General features: G+C 48.6%; 9 protein-coding genes across 9 annotated transcripts; 5 read left to right on the top strand and 4 right to left on the bottom strand.

Moving 5' to 3' along the window:
• Positions 1-1,040: 1,040 nt before the first annotated feature.
• On the top strand, positions 1,041-1,747 carry cyp3 (putative peptidyl-prolyl cis-trans isomerase; the record flags this gene model as incomplete). The annotated part of the gene is made up of 4 exons (XM_040794427.1): positions 1,041-1,086; positions 1,164-1,309; positions 1,361-1,498; positions 1,556-1,747. 4 exons carry the CDS (start codon positions 1,041-1,043, stop codon positions 1,745-1,747), a joined length of 522 nt encoding a protein of 173 aa, XP_040649677.1.
• Positions 1,748-1,954: 207 nt separating this feature from the next.
• On the bottom strand, positions 1,955-5,200 carry PGRI_067120 (alanine--tRNA ligase; the record flags this gene model as incomplete). Its single annotated transcript, XM_040794426.1, has 6 exons — positions 1,955-2,128; positions 2,217-4,625; positions 4,680-4,715; positions 4,790-4,816; positions 4,881-5,026; positions 5,116-5,200. 6 exons carry the CDS (start codon positions 5,198-5,200, stop codon positions 1,955-1,957), a joined length of 2,877 nt encoding a protein of 958 aa, XP_040649676.1.
• A 237-nt stretch (positions 5,201-5,437) lies between these two features.
• Positions 5,438-6,020, top strand: PGRI_067110 (uncharacterized protein; the record flags this gene model as incomplete). The annotated part of the gene is made up of 2 exons (XM_040794425.1): positions 5,438-5,534; positions 5,587-6,020. The coding sequence occupies 2 exons, from the start codon at positions 5,438-5,440 to the stop codon at positions 6,018-6,020; spliced, it is 531 nt and encodes a 176-aa protein (XP_040649675.1).
• Positions 6,021-6,384: 364 nt separating this feature from the next.
• Positions 6,385-9,896, top strand: PGRI_067100 (Heat shock protein 70 family; the record flags this gene model as incomplete). The annotated part of the gene is made up of 9 exons (XM_040794424.1): positions 6,385-6,430; positions 6,498-6,548; positions 6,605-6,731; positions 6,820-6,985; positions 7,050-7,757; positions 7,817-8,297; positions 8,357-8,621; positions 9,045-9,462; positions 9,549-9,896. 9 exons carry the CDS (start codon positions 6,385-6,387, stop codon positions 9,894-9,896), a joined length of 2,610 nt encoding a protein of 869 aa, XP_040649674.1.
• Positions 9,897-10,085: 189 nt separating this feature from the next.
• PGRI_067090 (uncharacterized protein) lies at positions 10,086-11,348 on the bottom strand (the record flags this gene model as incomplete). The annotated part of the gene is made up of 2 exons (XM_040794423.1): positions 10,086-11,047; positions 11,156-11,348. 2 exons carry the CDS (start codon positions 11,346-11,348, stop codon positions 10,086-10,088), a joined length of 1,155 nt encoding a protein of 384 aa, XP_040649673.1.
• A 1,452-nt stretch (positions 11,349-12,800) lies between these two features.
• Positions 12,801-15,768, bottom strand: PGRI_067080 (fungal specific transcription factor domain-containing protein; the record flags this gene model as incomplete). The annotated part of the gene is made up of 8 exons (XM_040794422.1): positions 12,801-13,128; positions 13,198-13,643; positions 13,952-14,253; positions 14,305-14,586; positions 14,641-14,982; positions 15,051-15,434; positions 15,605-15,649; positions 15,714-15,768. The coding sequence occupies 8 exons, from the start codon at positions 15,766-15,768 to the stop codon at positions 12,801-12,803; spliced, it is 2,184 nt and encodes a 727-aa protein (XP_040649672.1).
• Positions 15,769-17,355: 1,587 nt separating this feature from the next.
• Positions 17,356-18,050, top strand: PGRI_067070 (iron-sulfur cluster assembly protein CIA2; the record flags this gene model as incomplete). The annotated part of the gene is made up of 2 exons (XM_040794421.1): positions 17,356-17,566; positions 17,677-18,050. 2 exons carry the CDS (start codon positions 17,356-17,358, stop codon positions 18,048-18,050), a joined length of 585 nt encoding a protein of 194 aa, XP_040649671.1.
• A 266-nt stretch (positions 18,051-18,316) lies between these two features.
• PGRI_067060 (U5 snRNP component Snu114, putative) lies at positions 18,317-21,462 on the bottom strand (the record flags this gene model as incomplete). Its single annotated transcript, XM_040794420.1, has 4 exons — positions 18,317-18,879; positions 18,967-21,195; positions 21,253-21,395; positions 21,443-21,462. The coding sequence occupies 4 exons, from the start codon at positions 21,460-21,462 to the stop codon at positions 18,317-18,319; spliced, it is 2,955 nt and encodes a 984-aa protein (XP_040649670.1).
• Positions 21,463-21,734: 272 nt separating this feature from the next.
• On the top strand, positions 21,735-23,181 carry erg10B (acetyl-CoA C-acetyltransferase; the record flags this gene model as incomplete). Its single annotated transcript, XM_040794419.1, has 5 exons — positions 21,735-21,799; positions 21,867-21,916; positions 21,970-22,045; positions 22,104-22,596; positions 22,666-23,181. The coding sequence occupies 5 exons, from the start codon at positions 21,735-21,737 to the stop codon at positions 23,179-23,181; spliced, it is 1,200 nt and encodes a 399-aa protein (XP_040649669.1).
• Between the last annotated feature and the right edge of the window lie 796 nt (positions 23,182-23,977).

Genomic DNA, 23,977 nt, shown 5'->3' with positions numbered 1-23,977 from the left:
CGGGGGGTATACTCCAGCGGATTGAGTCGAAGACGGCGAGAAGGTGAATAGGGACAATCCAAGGGTATGTTTCCCATGCGACAGGATAGACGGAAGATTAAACTTGATGGTCTGTCATGGATCGAGCGTAAGTAGAACACACAGAACTTCCTACAAAGATAATGCGAATGCCCAGAGTCGATTTCATATCATTATAGAAAAGCCTTGGGTGTGTGAGGCAAAAAGAGATAAAGAGAGAAAGTGGATCAGGGCAGGATGGAGCCAGGCTCTTGGTTGATTTAAGGATGCATGCGGGACCAAACCGACACCTCAGGCTGGGAATCACGGGACTAGGTCTCAGATACCTCAGATTGACAAGGATCTAGAGCTAAGAGAGGTACATGTACTTCTAAATGCAGAAGAAGGGGATGAGACACCCCTTTTTTTCTATTTCTTCTATTTGAAATAAATTATAGTGTATTGCATATTTATTGCATATCCGGCTTTAATCGTACATACTGAGTACATATAAGTTCAATTATTCTACTGTAATCTTAGAAATATATACCTTGCCACTTGATTTTGACCTTGCCACTTTCCCTTTATTGACCAATATATGTAGAGGTACTTTATTCCATACTCCACACATAGTGCATTAACCCCATTTGTTAACAATAGCCTCAGATGTATTGCGAATTTTATGTATGAAATCTGTACGGAGCATCGGTTTACTATTAAATCTGTACATAGTATTTCTTAAAAATTCTTAAAGTTTTGAAAAAGACTGAATTCAAGCTGATATAACTACTGCACACCATACATCACATATTATATATAGAAAGGTTTGCACATTTTACACTTTTTTTTCACTATCTACATTCTCCCAATTCTATCCTTCTTATCATTCCGAAAATATATGTTTTGTTTTCTTTCAGAATATCTTATATTCTATAAAAGGTCACATGGCCGCTACACCGCTCCGTACCTGCCGCCCCTGGTTCATCTGCGAGGGACATCAGATATGCAAACTTCCTTCTTCACATCTTTAATCCCCACTCAATATGGCCCAACCTAATCCTGTGGTTTTCTTCGATATCGCCCTTGGGGGTAAGTCAATTTGATATGCTCGGATGGCCTAGCCATCTGAGCTATTTGACGAACTCTGCTAATATAATCGCATACAGGTGAGTCTCTGGGTCGAGTGAAAATGGAGCTGTTTGCCAATGTCACTCCCCGAACTGCTGAGAATTTCCGCCAATTTTGCACTGGCGAGAGCAAGAACGCCAAGGGACAGCCTCAGGGCTACAAGGGAAGCAAATTCCATCGAGTGGTATGTAAGAAAGCTTCTTGGATATCGACGTGGAACTAATGCTCGCTCCAGATCAAAGATTTCATGATCCAGGGTGGAGATTTCATTAATGGCGATGGAACTGGGTCATGTACCATCTACGGCACCTCGAAATTCGCCGATGAAAATTTTAGTCTCACACATGACCGTCCCGGTTTATTAAGTATGGCTGTAAGTGTGAACCATATCTATCCATACCAGAAAAGGGCTCTTCACTGACAACAACAGAATTCGGGCCCAGACACCAATGGTTGTCAATTTTTTATAACAACCACGGCCACGCCATTCTTGAACAACAAGCATGTGGTCTTCGGTCAGGTGATTGATGGGATGGATATCGTCAAAATGCTTGAACACACCCGTACCACTAAGGATAAGCCCAACCAAGACGTAACGATTGTGCAATGTGGAGAGATGTAAACACAAAAGTGTTGATATTTGGCAAACAGCCCTACGACTCTACTTCCCAGAATTGCAGGAAATGACATTGAATCATGGAAACATATCAATTTAATATGGCTTTAGTACCTAGTACCTTTTTTTTTATGGATATTTCATGGTGGTTGGCACAGACGTGATATCTTCCCCGAACGAAAAAAAAGTATTCACAGAACCTTGCTTTTAGGTTTAGAGCTTGAACTTATTCAAGTAGTCCGCGGCCAGTGAGATAGCCTCCTCCACCTTGTCAGCATTGGTACCATTACCAATGGAAGTAGGGCCCTTTCCTCCGGCCTTTCCTCCCACGGCACCAGAGACGACAGCTGCCCAGTCGCTTGCGGAAGCACCTTGTTCACTCAGACCCTATGTCAAATTTAGTATAAATTCCAATGATATTTAATTGCTTTCCCCAAATCCAAGAGGGATAAGACCGATGGGTCCTGTTACTCACCTTAGAGATGTAACATCCGTGTGAAACACGACCTTGTTCAGAGTCGGCTGCCAAAACATAGACACTCTTGTCCTGCATCTTTGATTTGACGTGATTGAGGGATTCACTGACAGCCTTGGCATTGGCAGAAATCGGAAGCTCGACTACAAGCCATGACTTGTCTTGGTTTTCAGGAGCCTCGAAGTAAGCATTGATAGTGTCGAGTGCTTTCTTCGATTCCAGTTTTTGTTGGGCCTTTTGGCCATCGAGGACCTGCTTATTGATCTTGGCGAAACGTTCGCGGAACTTGGCCTTAACGACAGCGGAGATTGCAAGCTGGTTGAGATCCACCTGGACTTGCTTAGCCTCCTGCTCCTTTTTGGAGCCCAAAGGCAATGCATCCAGCTGATCCAGGCGCTGTCCGAATTCCTCGGCAACTCTCTGCACCGCATGTGCATCCTCTCCAGTGACAGCAATAATTCGGCGAATTCCCTTGGCAATGCCACTCTCTTCCAGGATGATCAAATCCTTGATATCGCCTGTCTTCTGGACATGAGTTCCACCGCAGAACTCAATGCTGACTTCCTTCCAGCGGGGATCCTTGACATTTTGCAGGATTTCCTCCAACTCCACACCGACAGAGACGACACGAACGGGATCGGGGTAGGTCTCGCCAAATACGGCCCGGACACCTGTAATTTGCTGGGCAGTGGCGAGCGGAAGATCTTTGGAGTAAACAGTACAGTTCTGTCGGATATATTCAGTCGATTTGGCTTCGATCTTCTCGAGCTCGGCGTCAGAGATTGCACTCTTGTGGGAGAAATCAAATCGAAGCTTCTCGGCGGCCACGAGAGAACCCTTCTGGTCAACACCATCGCCTAGGATTTCCTTCAGAGCGAAATTCAGGATATGGGTTCCGGTGTGGTTATTGCGAATGGGCCAGCGGCGGAGTTCATCATACTCGCAAATGACAGAATCACCGACAACAAACGATCCGTATTTCATGAAGCCGGTGTGGAGAACATATCCAGCATAAGACTGTACATCACCAACTTCAAGCTCCGCTTGTCCATCGATGACGATTTTACCTGTATCATTTTCCTGGCCACCCTGTTCGGCATAGAAGTTCGTACAGTCGAGAATGACACCAAGCTGTGCTCCCTCGGGAATATCGTCAGTGCTCTTATGGAAAGTCTTCCCATGGTAGATAGCTTTGACGCAAGAAGTGATGTTACCACGGCCAAATTTGGGTGAATCATCCGTTTTTTGCACGTCGTTCATTTTCTCCAGTTTGCCGAGGTCGTGGACATCAAGCTTGACCGTCTCTCCAGCAGCCTTCTTCTGACCCTTGCTAGCTTCCTTCGCCTTCAAGCGAGCCTCTTCAAACTCGACATCGTCAATGCGAAGCCCACGTTCCTCGGCCATGATCCGGGTTAGGTCAACAGGGAAGCCGAAAGTGTCGTATAGCCTCCAAACATCGGCACCGTGGAGCATATCGGTCCCCTTAACCTTGGCCTGTTGGGCGTATTGCTCGAATTGCCGTTCACCTCTATCCAAAGTCTTGGCGAATGACAACTCTTCCTCGTCCAAGATCTCGATGACATCTTGTTGCTTGCGCTTGAGTTCAGGGAACATATCACCCAATTGATCCACAACAGTCGGCACCAGCTTAGCAAAGAAATTCCCGATATCGACCTGGAAATATTTCCGGGCATACCGAGCTCCCCGGCGCAGGACACGACGAATAACATAGCCACGGCCCTCGTTGTTGGGAATAACACCATCGGAGATAGCGAACATCAAAGTCCGCACGTGGTCTGCAATAACACGGTAAGCGGTGTCAATACCATCGACATCATCGGCGCCAAAGTGGCCGCGGTATTCCCGGGCGCCAGTGGTATCCTGGATAGCCTGGAAGATCGGAGTGAACACATCGGTATCGTAGTTGGAAGATTTGTCCTGGAGAATCGACACTAGTCTTTCGAAGCCCATTCCGGTGTCAACGTGTTTGTTGGGAAGGGATCGCAGGGAGCTATCCGGCTCGCGGTTATATTGGATGAAAACGTTGTTCCAGATTTCCAGCACATTTGGGTCATCCTCATTGACGAGGTGAGCAGCGTTGCGCCCACCAATCCGATCATAGTGCACTTCACTGCAAGGTCCACATGGGCCTTGGTCACCCATTTCCCAGAAATTGTCTTTCATATTTCCGGGGAGAATGTGATCTTCAGGAACGCCCACCGACTTCCATAGTTCCTTGGCTTCTAGATCAGGTTCCAATCCACCGGCTTCGTTACCCTCGAAGTATGTAACATAGAGGCGATCGGGGTCTAGGCCGTAGACTTCCGTCAACAGGGTCCACGAATATGTGATAGCTTCCTTCTTGAAGTAGTCGCCGAAACTCCAGTTGCCGAGCATCTCGAAAAAGGTCTAAAGACTTCGTCAGCACTTCTTCTAATGATAGAAAGGGAATTCAATACTGACATGGTGATAGCTGTCCTTGCCGACATCATCCAGATCCTGTTTCAGGTCAGTCAGTGTACTAAAGCCCTTCCAAAACGAATCCCTCTTGGGGTTTACAAAGGCACACCCACGTTATGTTTTCCACCGGCACGGAGGCACTATCCAATTGTATTAGCAACAGTTCCAAGGCAGATAATTCTGGTGGTAGTTAATATCCGATACCTTTTGCGAATTAGTTGCGCGCTTCATCTTTCCAAACTCCGACGAGGCGTCAACGGTGCCCAGAAAGATGGACTTGAACTGGTTCATTCCCGCATTGGTGAAAAGAAGAGTCGGATCCGACAGAGGAGCGACGGGGGAAGAAGGGACTGTATCCAAGAATAAGTTCAAGTCAGTTCATGTCGTTGGCGGGGGTGGAGGGGTAGCGCAAAAAAAAAAGAGAATGGGCTTAACGCACCAAATGTGTGGCCATTTTGTTTAAAATAATCTAAAAAGGTATCTCGGACTCGCTGAGCGGTCCATTCCGAACCGAGAGAAGTCATCCTGTCAAATTTGGGAGGGTTGGTTGACTGGGAGTGAACAAAACGAGGATAAAAGGGTCTAGGTTGATTTCTGCGAAAGAGATGAGTCAAGGCCCGTTCCCCGTTCGTCACCACCCCAGAAACCCGCATCGAGCAACGAATTGAACTTGACCCCAGTGCACGGAGAGGAATTCAACCACTTATTTTTTTATTATCACACACTTTCAAATACTTGAAAGAGAGGGAGAGAGAGAGGAGATGACGGGTGAGGGAGGTCTCGGGAAGAAGCGCCCGGCCCCAGATGACCCCGATGTCGCGCAACCGTTAACGAAGAGATTTGGAGGCCTACGACTAGGTAGGTTGAACTTGGAAGTGTGTGAAGTTGTTAAGTTAACATATTTCTCTAGATAATAGCCTGCCAATCTCCGCTCGGGCCCAATCCAAGGGGCATATTCAGCATATCCATAACCAGCATAACCAACCTGACATTGACCATCTTCAAACCCAATTTAACCAGAGACCTCCTTCCCCCGAACCAATGCTCTTGGATGACACCAAGCATACGACTTACATCCACAACTTGGACCAAGAATTAATCGAAGACGACTCTCCTGGTTTGATCTTTTCACCATTTGCAAAGAAAGTGCTCTCAGTCCCTCAATCCGTTCTAACCGACTCGAAATCGGGAAAAGAACTCGTTCTTTATACGGAACCAGTTTCCCTCACGGTTCCCAAGGAAAAAGACAACGTTCGAAAGGCAATTCTTGAATGTCGAGCACGAGCTAGAGAGAACAAGGTTACGGAGAAGGAGGATTTATACGATCCAATGGATATTGATTGACATATGGGGGAGTATGGAGTACATATACGGAGTACAAAATGGGTAATAAAGCTAGTGAATTGTACAATTTTGTACCTTTTTGACGTGACGACCATATATAATTTGTGAGAGAGTACATCGGAATACATAGGAAATAACATGTGCATCTCCAAAAAGGTACATCTCTACGTAGTAAAGATGTATGTAGTATGTAATATACACCGTTTAGATAATAACCGGAACCACGTGACTCACCGCTAAAAATTTTCTGGTTTTTTTTTGTGGCTCCGACTAAATATGCACTCGGCTTGATAAAAAAAAATTTCCTCTCTCCCCCACCATCCCTCTTCCCATTCCTCCTCAAAATCACATATCCAAATTCACAATGGCCGATTCTGAGGTTTACGACGGTGCCGTCGGTATCGATCTTGGTGTGTCCTAACTCTACTAAATTCGATCGCACAGTTGCTAATTGCCTCTTTTTTTTTTATTGTTTAGGTACCACCTACTCTTGCGTTGCCAACTACGAGGGTACCAATGTTGAGATCAGTACGCAATTCCCCAAAATTCGATCTTTCTCTCTCAAATACTGACTGTTTAATCAGTTGCCAACGACCAGGGTAGTTACACTACCCCCTCCTTCGTCTCTTTCACCGACAAGGAGCGTCTGATTGGTGATGCCGCCAAGAACCAGGCCGCCATGAACCCTGCCAACACCGTCTTCGATATCAAGTGAGTTCTAGAAAAATTCTTGCGCTTATCAATTAGAGATATGCGCATTCTCCACAATTTCAAATTAGTTTTGACTCAAATGGAATAGGCGTCTCATCGGTCGCCGCTTCGAGGACCCCATTGTCAAGAAGGATGTTGAGTCCTGGCCCTTCAAGGTCATCGACCAGGGTGGCAACCCCGTTGTCCAGGTCGAGTACCTTAACGAGACCAAGGTCTTCTCCCCCCAGGAGATCTCCTCCATGGTCCTCATGAAGGTATGATAAAATACATATTTAATATTGGTATTTGTGGGATTTGTTTGCTGACTACTTGAAACAGATGAAGGAGGTTGCTGAGATCAAGCTCGGCAAGAAGGTTGAGAAGGCTGTCATCACTGTGCCCGCCTACTTCAACGACAACCAGCGTCAGGCTACCAAGGATGCTGGTGCCATCGCTGGCCTCAACGTTCTCCGTATCATTAACGAGCCTACTGCTGCCGCTATTGCCTACGGTCTCGGTGCTGGAAAGTCCGAGAAGGAGCGCAACGTCCTCATCTACGATCTCGGTGGTGGTACCTTCGATGTTTCCCTGCTGAACATCCAGGGTGGTGTCTTCACTGTCAAGGCTACCGCTGGTGATACTCACCTTGGTGGTCAGGATTTCGATACTAACCTCCTTGAGCACTTCAAGAAGGAGTTCCAGCGCAAGACTGGAAAGGACATGTCCGGTGATGCCCGTGCTCTCCGTCGTCTCCGCACTGCTTGCGAGCGTGCTAAGCGTACTCTCTCCAACGCCACCCAGACCACCGTCGAGATTGACTCTCTCTTCGACGGTGAGGACCTTAACTCCTCCATCACCCGTGCCCGTTTCGAGGACCTCAACGCCAAGGCTTTCAACGGCACCCTTGACCCCGTCCAGCAGGTCCTCAAGGACTCTGGCATTCCTAAGAGCAAGGTTGACGAGATCGTCCTTGTCGGTGGTTCCACCCGTATTCCTCGCATCCAGAAGCTCCTGAGCGACTTCTTCGATGGCAAGAAGCTCGAGAAGGTAAGACAACACTAATTGATCCAACGCAAAAAGCCAGTTACTTATCTTTCTTCCTACAGAGCATCAACCCCGATGAGGCTGTTGCCTACGGTGCTGCCGTCCAGGCCGGTATCCTCTCCGGCAAGGCCACCTCCGCCGAGACCGCTGACCTGCTCCTTCTCGATGTTGTTCCCCTTTCCCTTGGTGTTGCCATGGAGGGTAACATCTTCGCCCCCGTTGTCAACCGTGGCCAGACTGTCCCCACCATCAAGAAGCGCACCTTCACCACCGTTGTCGACAACCAGAGCACTGTCCAGTTCCCCGTCTACCAGGGTGAGCGTACCAACTGTGCTGACAACACCTCCCTGGGCGAGTTCACTCTTGCTCCCCTTCCTCCCATGCGCGCTGGTGAGGCCGCTCTCGAGTGTGTCTTCGAGGTTGATGTCAACGGTATCCTGAAGGTCACCGCCACTGAGAAGACCTCCGGCCGCAGTGCCAACATCACCATCTCCAACGCTGTCGGCAAGCTCTCCAGCGCCGAGATCGACCAGATGGTTGACGGTATGTTTCTCTCCCGTTACTTGTGATCCCTTGAATATATACTAATGTACCAATTCTAGATGCTGCCAAGTTCAAGACCTCCGATGAGGCTTTCACCAAGCGCTTCGAGTCTCGCCAGCAGCTCGAGTCCTACATCTCCCGCGTTGAGGAGATCGTCTCCGACCCCGGCATGTCCATGAAGCTCAAGCGCGGCAACAAGGAGCGCATTGAGTCCGCTCTCAGCGACGCCATGGCCCAGCTCGAGGTTGAGGACTCCACCCCCGAGGACCTCAAGAAGAAGGAGCTTGCTCTCAAGCGTCTGATCACCAAGGCCATGGCCACACGGTAAATGCATACATGGGAAGGCATGAACATAGACTTATGGCCAACGAATTTTCCTTTTGACTCTGCTTCTCGGGGAATCTGCACCATGTAGACCTTGGGCTGAGTTGGTCTCTGTCACGCTTTGTTTATGAAGCCGGGCAACTTGGGCGCAGTTTTCTTTTCTTGAAAAGTATGATTTGTTTTGTTTTTTGTAGACGAAGTTCGCCATCTGCAATTTAATGACATTGTGATGATTTCCTCTCAAAGTAATACTTGGAATCCTTGGTAGTTCAGTAATGTGTGATTTTTTTTGGCCGTGAGACGGAAGCGCGGGTAACGTGAGATACTTCCGAACTTGTACAACACACCTCCGCTTTTAAACCTTTTACCTCAAATCAATTCCACCATGCAACGCATTATAACCCAATCAATTCGCTCCTTTAGCCCTCGTCTTGTTTCACACCCTCAAGGGACTCAAGCGCTTCGACCTTTATGTCTCCTACCCCGAGCGCCGCGCGCCGTTCCTCTGAATAGGCGTGAGTTTGCCAATTCGCCTGCCCTATACAAGAAAAAGGAAAAGGCCAAGAAATCTTCTGCTTCTGAGCCAGAGGAAAGCTCTAGCGCCCCCTCTGAAGATCCATTTGATCTTACCCAATTACACAATGGCATTTCCACAGCTGTTGCTCGGCTGAAAGATGATCTGTCCAAGCTTCGCGCAGGAGGACGGTTCAATACCGCAGCCATAGAAAGCCTGAGAGTCCACCTGAGCAAAGACAGCAAAGACTCGGTCAAATTGGGGGATCTGGCGCAGGTTGTTCCCAAGGGAGGACGCATGGTTACTCTTTTGGCTGCCGAAGAGGATGTAAGTTCATGATGCTCGACTTTTTCCTTACAGCATAAACCTGCTATTGCTATCCATATGAACATATTCTAACACATTTTGTGCAGCACTTGAAACCTCTTACTTCGGCGATCGTCTCCTCAAACCTATCCTTGACTCCTCAGCCTGATTCTCACAATGCCCTCCAGCTCAACATTCCTATCCCACCACCTACAAAAGAATCCCGGGACAAGAATGTCCAAGCTGCCAAGCAAGCATTTGAAAAGGCTGCCGGTTTGGTACGTGACTCTAGGGGTGCTATGCATAAGCGCCTTCAGGATATGCAGAAGAAGAAACTAGCTCGACCGGATGACGTGCGTAAAGCTCACGATCAGATGGAGAAGGTTACAGACCAGGGCCAAAAGGAGGTGAAGGATGCATTTGAAGCGGCCAAGAAGACTTTGGAACAGGTATAAGAGGCCCAATTGGCAAGCCAAGGGAAACTACGGGAAAAACTTAGGCAATGGGCGTTTGTAAAATAAAACTTTGTATATCTAGGTACAGACAAAGGCATAATCGGGGAAGATATGAAGAGAACATAGGAAAATAAACCCGATCAACGAAACAAATATAATACAAATCACTCCTAGCTACTTCACATATCCTTAGGCGCTCTTGGTCTTGGCATTGCGGCCAGCAGAGACTAGAGATTCAATCTTGGTCATGAACTGTGCGGTCTTTCCGGTGGTTTGGTAGGTCCCGTTGTTCCTGAGGTTCTTCGAGACCTCTCCCAATACGGCATGTCCACCCTTCCCAACTTCAGCCGCGGGGTAGTTACCCTGAACGTATGTTTCTATGAGAGTCTTGGTGGCTCCTGCATCGATGGGACTAAACTCGACATTCCGAGGCTCCACAAGGTCACCCTTGCGCTGTGAAATCCGATCGGCACGAAGCTGGGCCAATCGCTTAATCTCTTCCATAGCCTCGGCCTTCTCAGTCTCGCTAGTGAACAGAACGTTCTGGCCCTTCCACAGGCGTCTTCCAAGCTCATAGGGTGGGATATAGCCATTGGCAACGCGGCCTCCCAGGGTGGCAAGCTTCTCATAGACGGCAGCCGAACGTGAGTTCAGGTCGGTGGGAATTGAAGGCCAGGTCTGTTTCAAAGTAGAGTAGTTGATCTCCTGGGGCTCGTAGCGAATCGGAGTTGGTCGGGATTTGACGATTTGCTCTTCCAGGACTTGGTCGATAGCGGCCGCTTCAGCATCTTCACCCTCGTCTTTCTCGGAAGTTTTGGCGCTTCTGCGTGAGCGAGTCCGGTTACCCTTGGCACCCTTGGCAGCTTTGGCACCTTTAGCGCCTTTGGCGAAGGGCTTGGGCTTGCGATTTGTAAATTGGTCGCCGCCGCGAACGTTGCGGGATCGCGGGCTGCGGATAATCTTAGATTGCTCTCCACCGCTGGCTCGTGCCGCCGCGAAAGATCTAGCGTCAATCACTCGAGGAGGACGAGATTGATACTGGTTGGTGCGAGATGGTGGGCCGTTGGAATTGCGAGGAGGGGCATTGGGATCGCGAGGCTTGTAGGTCATAAAATTGCCTGATGAAGGGCGGGTATTGGGTTTACGGTTGGCTAAGGTCGTGTGTTAGAATGAAAACTCCCAATGGCGCGAATATTTTAGGTGAAATTGCACAACTGCATTTGTCTTGCTCAATGCCTGTTTCCCTTGGATGTACATACCGGATGGCTTGTCTTGACCTTCGGCCACTGTACGGGTACAGGAGAACTGGCGAGCAGGGGCCGAAAGACCCAATTTTGCCCGTTCACAGTGCAGCGAGATCTGTCTCAACTGTGGCCGGAACATCTTGTATTCTGAATGAACCAGGTCGTGTCCCTGGAACGTTTTTGGTAGAGAGACTTGATGCTGCTCCATGCGGAAAGATTGAATGAAGAACTGTGGTCACGTGATGCACCGCCTTCCTCTGTCCTCCGCCCAAGTAAACACAGCCATCGTCGACTTGGAAGTCTTCCTTACAATAACTTCTCACAGCCAAAATGCTTCGTCGAAAGCCAACAGCTATTGCTATTACTTCTGAAGATATTGCTGCATTTGAAGAAGCCAGACTGCGCAAACTGTCTGAAGAAAATAAGCACCCAGAACAACACACAAAGACGACGTCCAATACCAACGTTGACCCCAGCGATGAGTTAAAACCACTGCCAGGTGACAAGGCTAGGATTGTCCGGACCCGTGAAGAAAGAATAGGCATTAGTCGACGTGGTTGATCGTCTGCACTACAACCTCGAGCATCCAAACCACCGTTATATGTTGGACTGGCTTGTTCCACATCGCGAACACTTCAAAATGAGGTACATGACCCAATCGTGATATGTTTACATGTGTTCTTCCACCTTTGGATTACTTGAATCTCTCCTTTGGGCCATGTCATTCATCATTAACAAGAAACAAATAGTGCAGGATCTTGGCGTTAAGGACATAATACCCATCTCATACATCACACACCATCTTCCTCGCATGACAGCGAGCGATTGAACAATCATAGAGCGTCGGTGCTCTTTAAACGCCATGATCATGAGATTAACAGGACATGGGTTTTTCTCTGCCAATATCTACCAAGATATTAGGATCCCATACCTCACCATTCCTCCTATGGTGACCCATTGGCCAGGACGTTGATTCAATACCAGAGAAGCGAATTGGCATAGTTGGGATATCTTCGCCACAAAGCAGAAATCAATGTACAATACTTTGTTGATCAAGATCACATTTATCGGGTATCTTGACAAGAACTGATGCTCTTAGCAATTTCCCTCTTCGTTTTGGCATATTCCGATAATTGTTTGATCGGAGGCTGTAGCTTAAAAATGGACTCAAGGTAACAAGGATACTGAAGAGCGAGAACAACCGAGAATCTCCTTTGAAACATAGAACTATATGACCACTGCTCTACCGACAAGCCCAGCAATTTGAACGTCTTTCTATAACAGTCGATTCTTCTCTAGATTCAGCCTACCAAAGAGACCAATTCATAAGCTTATGATGTACAGCAGGAGTCATGCATCAACTGTCATCCCAGCCCGGCTGGTCAGAATATTATGATGGTTAGCATTTCTACCCTCTAATTTTTCCTCATTGAGCCATGCTTATATCGTCTTGCGCTCGAATATAAAACGAAAGAAACAAGGAGATGTTAAACAAAAGAAAAGAAAATAGGGAACATAGAGTGACAGCAGCGAGGGTAGGTTGGAGATTCAATGGCAATGGTTGCCTGGGGTAGTTAGACAAGAACCAAGAGGCCAAAAAGAGGAAAAATCGAGCGAGTGAATGGGAGAGGGTCGTAGATGACTTGGGTTTTTGTGCGTCTCATCCTCTTTGGCGCTTAGACATATTGTCGGAACCAGCATCAACTGGGTAATTCCATCGCCGCTTCAGCCCTTGTGGATCGTACACACTGGCAACACTGTTCTGCCAGTCTCGCGCCGAAAACAGAACTGGGGGTGCTTGGAACTGGGGAGGGGAGAGAGACTGGGTGGACGTGACAGAGGGTACTTTGTTAGGTGTCTCGTACTGGACGGGGTATTGGGGGTTGATAACGCTTTGTACACCCGGAACTGAGTTGTTTATACTAGGCATCGGCGGGGAGTTGGCGCTGACGGTAGCGGGGTTCACGGAGAAGGCCATGTCCCATTGACTAGAGTGAAAGATTAGTAAGAGACCAAGCCAGAGTCGAGTCGTTGGGAGATGTGAATCATGTACGTACGTGATAATTCGGGTCGGGTCCCAATGGTGTTCATCAGCCGAAGGGGTCTCCAGAGGATGAGTTGTTGGAGGTTGATGGGCAACCATTCCAAGGGATTGTATCTGAGAAGATGTATCGGACTTCGAGTCTTCAGCACCAGTCGAAACCGGAGGAGTTATTGGGGTATAGCGCACTCTAGGTTGGAGTTGATTCAAGTGCGGATGATAGTTCGCATCCATGGGTGGACTCGGGTGGTAGGGTTCCGAGGGACTGCCGTATGGGAAGTTGGGCTGTAACTCGAAAGGACGATTCATGTCGGCAGAGAAAGCCAGTCTTAATGAATCAATCTGAGCTTGAATCTCGGGCATGGGCCAGGCGGTGGAACACGTCTCGAGAATTCGCATATGACGGGTGAAGAATTCACGGGCATCCGAATTGAACTCAGGGTCGGGGGAGGTAATTGCAACCTGTTCGTATTAGAATGGCCTTGCTACTAAATTCCCACGCGTTCTTGAATGCTTACCAGGTGCAGCATCGTACAAGTCAGAATACAATATATGGCAAAATTGATGCCTCTTTGCATGTAAAGTAGGCCAGATAGCCCAAACCTTTGCAATATGGCTTCTTGCAGTCGACAGAGGCTTTTCGCCGAGGAGTAGCACAGTGACATATGGATCTTCCATTCACCGCCGGCTGCAAAAGATTGGGATGCGAAAAGTTGAGGCCGATGTAGCATAATAATGGCGAGGTGGCAATGAGAATGCATATTACCCACAAAGTGGGATGGAAGCCACGGCGGAGAGCCATCGGCAGGATAATTGACCTGTAGGTCTGGAGGGAGATTGCGAAGCCAGTCTGCGAAAAGCGGGTTGCTTTGTACAAACCGGGCATCTGCGCCCCAGTCCTTTTGCTTCTTGACTTTGTGGTAGATATCTGTAATGATGCGGATGTGATGTGCGTTGCGGACGAAATAGGCGTATTGTCTTGAGCGGTCAATCTCGTAATGGTCGAGGCCCCGGATGTCTAGCGTCGGGCGCATGTCTACTGTTTGAGGATCCACTCCGTAATCCGAGCGGCCTACTGTGATCAGAAGCTGGTTGCAATAAACGATGGACGGAATAGGCTTACCTTGCGGCCCGCCAATCATCACCTCAACCACCATGAGAGCCTGCCACACTCTGGTGTGCACCAAGCATTCAATTGGACTGAGTCCACACGGCTTGCCTTCAGCGTGACTGCTGTAATGTTCATGAATATCCAAATCTTTCGCCATTGAGACAATAGTCTTGACAGTTTGCCAGGACCTATAATAGTACCCTTTCTTTGGCAAAGACTCCCTTGCTTTTAGTAGCAGAAGTAATGCTTGAATAGTACTCAGACGTGGTACATCCATAAAGCTTCTCTCGTGCCCTAGAAGATGTCAGCTTTTGAAGATGGCTGAACGAGTGTTCAGTGTCCACTCACTATTGGCCAAGGCAAGCCACTGAGCGCCTTCTGACGGCTCATCGGATAAACGACCCGCGCAGGCAAAAAGGGCCTCTAGAAGAAGGGGAGAGATGGAATGGCGATCATGCTGCCATTGATAGTACAGATGGGCACGAGATATGACAGGAACATAAGGGTGTATCTCATCGAAGTAGATCTTGAAATAGGCCATTACGTCGTCTTCAGCAGGCATGAGCTCAGGGGGAATTCGAATCGTCGCACCCGATCCGGTGCTGAGAGGTGGTAATTGCTCATCGGAGTCGTCCTGGACCGGGGCGTCAGGCTCAATTCGATCTGTGCGTTGCCTTCTAATGTATGGGGCTGTTGGAGGGGGGTGGAGTGTTAGCCATTAGTCGCAGGAAAATCTGTAGAAGGACAATGTGCCATACCGATCCCACTCTCGTCAATCTTCAACTCCCCAAGTACATCACTGAGGTTTTCTGCATGCTCATTATCAACATACACATTCCGATCTGATCCAATAGACGGAGTTTGCGGCCCAGGAAACATATGCGGCTGTTGAAAAGTGCGGTTTGGCATTGCCATTTGTGATGACTGAAGATCATTGTAGATGTTGGGTTGAGCATGTGGAACGAATTGGGAATACATGCTCATTTGATCATACGAGGGGTTCATGGTGGGCTGACTGTTGTCCCTGTAGACTGGGGCCGCGGGAAATGTATGAGAGCCCTCGGCTGTGTTGGAGGGTCCCCCGGTCTCTAGAGTGGACTCGCCTTGCCCATCAGGGAAAAAGTCTCCATCTTGCCCGATGGCTGGAGGGACGCAAACCAGCTTTAGACGAGTGCATGCAGAGCAAGGCCACGTATTTGTCGTAGCTGCATCGCACTTAATTTTCCTTTTTCGGCAACCATTACAGGCTCGCATTACTAAATGTCATGCTTATCAGTATTCGTTGTCGACTAGTGATGGGCGGCTTTCCTACCTTTCAGCCTCTTGTGTCGGTTATGCTCATCAACGAATACATAGTCTACACCGATTAGCGGTTAGTTGTCAATGTAACGTGCAAGAAACAGATGGTCTAAGGGACATACTTTTCTGGCCTTCTCTCGGGGGGCCCGCTGGGGGCGCAAACGAATAACCCTGCATTTCTTGCCCGTTTGGTAACAAGTGATGGGTTTGGAAAACGGTGTAAAATATGACGGTAGAGGTAACTCAAGCAAGGACTATCAGGGTATCAAGAGAGAAAAAAAAGAAGTCCGTGCTTTCTATCCACAAGGGCCTGCCTCGGGAAACTGAAGGAGGTTTGTCGGTGTGTGTGAGAGAAGGCTGAGGTTCAATCTCGCCCCGCGAGATGGGAATATATCGCGAGTGACCCAACTGTGCCACGAGAGACGAACTCCAGGTTATCCAAAGGATGCGATCGACGTGCCGAGGCTCCGCAGAAATTAACCGGCACAGGTCGCAAAAGTCGCAAAGGTCGCCAAAGTCCGGAGACACGCAATGTTCTGTGAGACTGTTGTGATTGGAAGATTTGCGCTCTCAATAAACTAAATGCAATGTATATCAAGTATGTGAGGCTTGACAGTGAAATGGAATCAGGTTGTCTTGGGGCTCGAATATAGGCGGACAAATAGATGATTGCTACAATAAGCACAGGTCGCAATTAGCGTCTCGCACATACACATATATAATCCAGATCAAATAAGATCAAGAAGAACATCGAGAGCCCTTACAGGGGTAAGTTGAAGAGTTTCCGGTGTATATCCATCGATATCAATGTCGCAGAGCACACATTCGAATTAATGAGCCTGGCGCATTGCATCTCAATTGGGGAACATGTGGCAGAAGCGCGCATTAGGACGAGCACATAAGTGGAGACATAGGAGGCGATTGAAAATGTCAAAAGGAGGGGAAGATTAGAGCTGTGAGAAAGAGAGAGAGAGAAGATCAGAGGGGTGAGAGGTACGGTTGCCAAGTGTGGGAGAGGATCCAATAGCGCGTCCTCCGCTGTGGATTTTCCCAGGGTGGAGGGGCGATCCGGTGATTTTCTTTTACATTTCTATACATCTGTATAACCTTTAAGATCTTTCTATTTATGATAATTTATTTATGGAAATAATAAGAAATTATTCCGAATTTTGTATATATAAAATATGTAGGAATAAGAGAAGGGGATTCCCCTCCACTAGTGAATCATGCTTATGGCCCCATGCTATTATAATCATTATAAATGTACAATAGGGCTACGGAGTACATGAACCTACTATGTAGTAATCCTGTAAGGAGTACTCTGGTAGTCCACCTATAAAAAGTACATATATGCAATACAACATAGAAAAGCAAAAAATTATATCTGAAACAGGAAAAGAACACGTTCTGTGTAACCTTGAAATTGGGTCAAAATTGCCGGGGAGACTTCGGATAAAATTGATTTTAAAGCACTTTTCGGCTTGTCGATCATCCCGAGTGGCTGAGATTCGTCGACAGAACTTTAGTCTTATTTTACCCATGTAAAGATTAAGATGATAAATTATACATTTCTTAAATCATTTATATTCTCCAGAGTCTTTAATAAAACTATATATTAAAACATTTTTAAAAGCATACTTACCGAGGACTGGCACGTGAACCCGATAAACGTTATCGGCAATTTTTACCCTCCCACCTTAACTCTACCTCAACCTTGACTCTACACTTTCCCAAGGTCTCTCTACCTGATTACACTATTTCATCATGTCGGAAATACAAAATTCAAACCCCACGATTATCAATGCAGCTGATCTCCCCACGCGACTGCGACCCACCGCCACTCGCAAGTCCGAATATGGTGGTATCTTCACATCGGCTCTGCCCCTCGCCCCTGTAGACTTCGACAGTGCCCCATCATCTGACTCCGAAGATGACAACCTGATGGAGGAGCCTATTGATGAACAGGAGATATATGGTAAGACTTTCTCGCGTATACCCATCGCTGGGGGGGGGGGGGGGGGGGCAAAAAGAAAGCCCATACGCCCCCGCGAATGATTGCATAGCTTAGTCCACTAACACAACCAGACCTCATCTCGACCATCTCCGATCCGGAACACCCAATCTCACTCGGCGAATTAGCCGTGGTATCTCTCCCAGATATTGCGATCAAGCCAACCCTCCCAAATGTCCCTGATTCGCCTTTGCAAACTGTCACTGTGCTTATCACCCCCACAATCACTCACTGCAGTCTGGCAACCGTCATCGGTCTCGGCGTCCGCGTTCGTCTGGAACAGTCTCTTCCGTCACGATTTAGAATGGATGTGCGTATTAAGGAAGGTACACACAGCACCGGAGATGAAGTCAATAAGCAGCTCGCCGATAAGGAGCGGGTTGCCGCGGCCCTCGAGAATGGTGCGTTGATGGGGGTCATTGCCAAAATGATGGAGACTTGCCGTTGAAATTGCTTGACATTTTAAGTTCCCTCTGTACTATAAGCGGGGTTTTATTGCATTGGTGCAAGTAATGACCTATCACCCGGCAAATAGGCCAGGCCCTCTCGTGTGACGACCGCCTACGATGAATGACTCTAGATTTTGAATGACTTGCATTGGAATGAGTATTAGAAGTACATATGAACTCTACCAATAAGATTGTTGAACACCGGATCAAAGGACTCCCCTCCCCCGTAGCCAATCCTATTTTTTAAGTAGTGAAAATTTTGAGATCATGAATCTAGCACACCGTTCTGCTTCAATCCCTTCCAAAGCTCCGGCTCCAAAAACTTGCTCACAGTAACATCCTCGGCCAGACCCTTGCGCCTCCGTGTTTTCAAGACAAAGTCCCGGGCAGTGGCCATCGCAGGGGCCATCTCCAAGGGCTTGAGCTTGATGTCACGGTCCAGTGGATCACCAGGGACCACGCTCCACTTATCGAACGAAAGGTTTACCGCGGCTTGACCTTGTGTGTGAATTCGGAGATCTGTCTCAAATCCAAACGAGTCAATCACTGGGATCAAACCACGTACGGAGTAAAGAGGCGTCCCCGCAATGGGGCCGTCTGACAGGACGTGACCTCTTCGGCGGGACAAGAGTGTGTATACCGAAGCCACGGCATCTGCAGGTCCTGTCATTGCGCAAGAATAGATCGGTTCCATGAGACGTGGAGACGCCATGAGGAAAGAGGAGTAAACAGCGCGGCGGGCTGTGGGGATAAGTTGGCCTCCACCGCGGTAGATAGCCTGATCGGCCAGGGACACATCTGTGAGCCTGAACTTTGTGTTTCGAATGGCTAAACTTTGATTAGTGTCATATTCATCATTTTCTCCGAGACTGCAAGATCATTGGCGACTGGAAGGGAGGGGAAGTCAAAACTTACGTTCTTCACAAAGAGGGCCTTCACGTGTACCCCAGCTGAAGCCTTGGGTGATTGAGTCCCTGACAGTACCGAGAAGTTTCTTATCCACTTGGGAGGGTAGAGTGTCATCTTGCAGAATATTGGGTCCCATTTCATCAGGTCCAAACGCCCAGATGCTTCGGGCTGCAAGCTTATCCCAATCGTAATTGTCCTCGAAGTATCGGGCAACCTTCCGAATAGGATCCTTGATACTGACTTTACCACTTTCAATATCCTCTGCAATCCCATCGTCTAAAGGCTCCGCAATCATCGTGATCTTATTCTTCTTATTCGGAGTGATTGAGTAGCACATGATAGCTGAGGTTTCCACCACAGTCTCACAGAAACGTGTAACAGGGTCGGAGACTTTGATCTCCATCTCTGAATATAGTCTCCGGAGATCATGGAGCACACAGTCCATGTAAAGCTCGCCAGTTCCTAGAACCACATGCTCGCCAGACTCCTCAACCTTGGTTGAGATGAGGGGGTAGCTCTTATTGATTTTCCGCAAGCCATCCAACATCTTGGGAAGTTCTGATGGATTGACCGGCTCGACAGCGACCTTAAACACTGATTCGGTCATGTGCCGGATCGGGCGGAAGATGTACGCCTCCTCGTCATCTTCGAGCTTCAGGGGCACTAGGGTGGCAGTCTTGACAATTGAGTTGTCAACGCCACCCAAAAGCACCCAGTTTCCAGCGGGGACACCGTTGGTCGGGATGTTGTAACGCGTTTCCGCAATCCACGTGTCGGAGATAGTTGCTACCACCATGTCTTCCTCGTCTTCTGGCGTGTAGCCCTCGCCGAGGACACGGACCTGCTGACCAGGCCGCGCTGTACCACTCATAATTCTTCCAAACGAGTAGAAGCTTCCAGCATCGGTACTGCTGAAGAGTTTGGTGACATGGATAACCAGAGGCCCGTCTTGATTACAAGCGAGCATTGAGGCCCCAACCTTGGTATCCACAGGCCCAGTGTAGTATCGCTCCAACGATCTCTGGGCACCTTCCACTGGGGAAGGAACGTGCTGAACGACCATATCCACAAAGCCAGTGGCGGGTCCAAAGAATTGCTCGCAGACTAGATTGAGTAGCTCCTTGGCATCGGTCTTGAGCTGAGACGGCTTCAAAGTGACCCCGACGCTAGCCAGAGTCTGTTTCAAATCCTCGGGACTCTCGCTTAGTGTGTGAGAGTAGAGCTTGTAGATAGGCTCCAAGACAAATTTAACGAATGACCGCTTTGCATTCTCTTCCACTCCTTTGCGGGTGAACTTTCGGCTCTGGGGATTGTAGAAGATGTCACCCCAAAGTCGCGCAGCAAATTGTGTCGAGTCCAAGCTCGGGTAAGTGTCTGCGTACATCCGGGCAAATGACTGCAATGTAAAGCACCAGTTCATGGAGCTGGAAGCGAATCCAACATTGCCCTTCTCGGGACTCAGTCGTCGGCGCTCGCCTTGCCCTGGCAAAATCTTCTCGATAATCGTGTTCACCTCTTCGATCACATGCTTCAATTTGAAATAAGCATCATTGGGAGGAAATTTGAGTTCAAGAATGAGTCGATCCACCTTGTTGACGACCAAGGTCAAGGGGAGATCTTCCAACACTGCATGCTTGATAATTTGCTCAGTGTTCGCTTGAACACCTTCAATAACATCAACAACCAGTACCACTCCATCAGCCAGGCGGATAGAGGCAGCCACCTCATCGACAAAATTCACATGCCCGGGGGTATCAAGGAGGTTGAGCAGGTGAGATTTGCCTTTGGTGCTTGGAAGAACAAGACTCATCGGTGCCGACTTGATTGAGACACCGCGCTCTCTCTCTAGGAAATGGACATCGGTGTATCGCAATTGTTCTTCTCTCTTCCGGCCTGTGCGCTTCTCCAGCCGCTCTGTTAGGTCGTGCGTCTGTTTAACCAGCATATCCATGAAAGCAGTCTTTCCATGGTGCAGATGACCGACAATTGCAACGTTCCTTGTTTGCTCTGGGAAGTTCAAGAGATCAGACATGAACTCTCGAGAGAAGTGTACGGGTGGAAGTTCGGTCTCTGTGATAGCAAATTTCTTCTGCTGGACGGGGGCAATGATGGGCTCTGATAATGGTTGCGCATCTTCCTCCTGGACCATGGTTTCGACATCCTCGCCATAGACTTGTTGTGCGCTGGGGTAGTACTGCTTGTCTTCGTGCAATATGACCGCATTCGAAGGACCCTCTGAAGATGCGAAATTAGCGAGATTACACAGACTGTGAATAAGGGGTGTCAACACACCATCAACTTCCATCAATTGTAGGTCATTGACTTCCTCCTCTTCTTCTTCATCATCGAAAGCCTCATCGAACTTGAAGGCTTGTGGCTGTACATCTTCATGATGTTCCTCATCGGATTCGGCATCGCCGATGTAATTACCGAATCTAAGCACAATTAGTAAGGTCGTAGATTTAAAGCCAGAGAAACGTACTCATCATAGAGGTCATCCATAATGAATGGAGAACGTGAACGTTGTTAAGGGAAAAAAGAGGGACCGTAGCTCCAGACGCGTGATGCCGGAGAAGTTGAGGATCTCAACTTTCACTTGGTCCGTGCGTTCTGTCGGAGTACTCGTGCCTACACCGTACAGCTCCTCACTCCCCACCGTACAATTTACTCTTATAGATGCCCCTCCCTCTTTGATCTCTTGTCTCCTTTTTTCTACTTCTGTATATTCTTCCTTTGCTCTCCTACTTCCATAATCTTTCTTTTTTTCCACCAAAATGTCTTCTCTTCCTCCCGTCTACATTGTTTCTACTGCCCGTACTCCAGTGGGATCTTTCCTGGGGTGAGCATTCCTGGATTCTTCTTTTTTTTTTAACCCCTGGAGCCTGATCTGACATTAGTTGCTGTAGCTCTCTCTCTAGCTTGACTGCTCCCCAACTTGGTGCACATGCTATCAAGGGTATGGCATATCACCCAAACTATACCACCCACTTCAATGCTAATAATTTGCAGCGGCTGTCGACCGGGCTGAGGGCATCAATGCCTCTGATGTCGAGGAGGTTTTCTTCGGCAACGTCTTGTCTGCTGGGTAGGTTAACTTTGCTACATATTATGTCGCAATTGAAACTGACTTGATTTTCGTTTAGTGTCGGACAGAACCCCGCCAGACAGTGCGCCATCGGTGCTGGCCTTAGCGATTCTACCGTCTGCACCACTGTCAACAAGGTCTGCGCTTCTGGTCTGAAGGCCATCATTCTCGGTGCCCAGACTATCATGACCGGAAACGCCGATATTGTTGTCGCTGGTGGAACTGAGTCCATGTCGAACACCCCTCACTACCTGCAAACCTCCCGCACCGGTACCAAGTTTGGCAGCCAGACCCTGGTTGACGGTATCCAGAAGGACGGTTTGACCGATGCCTACGGCAAGCAGGATCTCATGGGTCTTGCGGCTGAGGAGTGCGCCGAGGAGCACGGCTTCAACCGTGCCGAGCAGGATGACTATGCTATCCGCAGTTATGAGAAGGCCCAGGCTGCCCAAAAGGCCGGAGCTTTCGACTACGAGATTGCTCCTATTGAGATCCCCGGCTTCCGTGGCAAGCCCGGTGTGACCATTTCCCAGGATGATGAGCCCAAGAACGTGAGTGCCTCTTGGTTTCCGCGTTAGATTTTCTCCTGACTTTGACTGACCATTTCTCGCGGCTTATAGCTCAACCCTGAGAAGCTCCGCGCCATGAAGCCCGCCTTCATCCCCGGCACTGGAACCGTGACCGCCCCCAACTCCTCACCCCTGAACGACGGTTCCGCCGCCGTTGTCTTGGTTTCCGAGGCTAAGGTGAAGGAGCTCGGCCTCAAGCCTATTGCCAAGATTCTGGGTTGGGGTGATGCTGCGCACAAGCCCAGCAAGTTCACCACTGCCCCTGCTCTGGCTATCCCCAAGGCTCTCAAGCACGCCGGTGTGACCCAGGACTCCATTGATGCCTTTGAGATCAACGAGGCCTTCAGTGTTGTGGCTCTTGCCAACCTGAAGCTCCTCGGTCTCTCCGAGGACAAGGTCAACATGCACGGTGGTGCGGTCGCCATTGGACACCCTCTCGGTGCCAGTGGTGCTCGTATTGTGTCCACCCTGCTCGGTGTCCTGAGTGCCAAGGGCGGCAAGCTTGGCTGCGTCGGCATCTGTAACGGTGGCGGCGGTGCCAGTGCCCTGGTGCTTGAATCTATCTAAAGAGTATACTCTGTTAACGACAACGGAGATGTGAAACGACCTTTGTTCTTTGCATGTGAAATACCAAGTTCATTTTGACGCGGAAGGTACTCGGTTCTCTGCAGACATACCCCATCCTGCAGCGACAAACATTCGCAGTATCAGTGCGATTTCTCGGTATCTAGAATAATTAATGAGATATCCTTGTGTGTTCATATCCTGTTTTCCACTTGCTTCGTGTTGGTCTCGGCCTAAGAGTCGGGTTTGAGGGCCGATATTCCAGCATTGAAATGCTAAAGCCATCAGCTCGTATTCCATTCCTACTCAGTTCGTATTTCCATTCTACCTATTAGTCAATGGCATCCGAGGCGGCGGCAATATATTTAATAATGATGTGCTATATTGACGATTTAGGAATATATAAAGCAACCACTTTGCCCAGGTGAGAAGACCTAACCTCGATAGCCTGACATTATCTATCTCGATACTAGTTACGATCTCAGCCATGATACCTAAAACCGAAAAGGACAGTGAGAACATTGAGAAAGCTAAGCAACTCCAGAATCGTTTCTGGGGAGAGGAATATGAACGAATGATATCGGGGATGCTGTAAGAGATACACATCCTTCCTTGTATAGACTCAAACGGTTCTAACCTACATGCAGTTACAACCCTTTAGGCCCCGAACTCATAGAGGGCAGGTCTCGAGCAAGACGTTTAATGACGGCATTCAATGCACCACCTCCATTAGAAGCCCCCGACTCACAAGTAGTCTCTCAGCGAGAAGACGTACTTTGAGAACTCTTTGGTCGTGTTG

This window comes from Penicillium griseofulvum (genome assembly GCF_001561935.1).
Source record: "Penicillium griseofulvum strain PG3 chromosome Unknown contig_91, whole genome shotgun sequence".
Taxonomy (NCBI): Eukaryota; Fungi; Ascomycota; class Eurotiomycetes; order Eurotiales; family Aspergillaceae; genus Penicillium; species Penicillium griseofulvum.
This window is presented reverse-complemented; position numbering and strand designations above follow the sequence as displayed.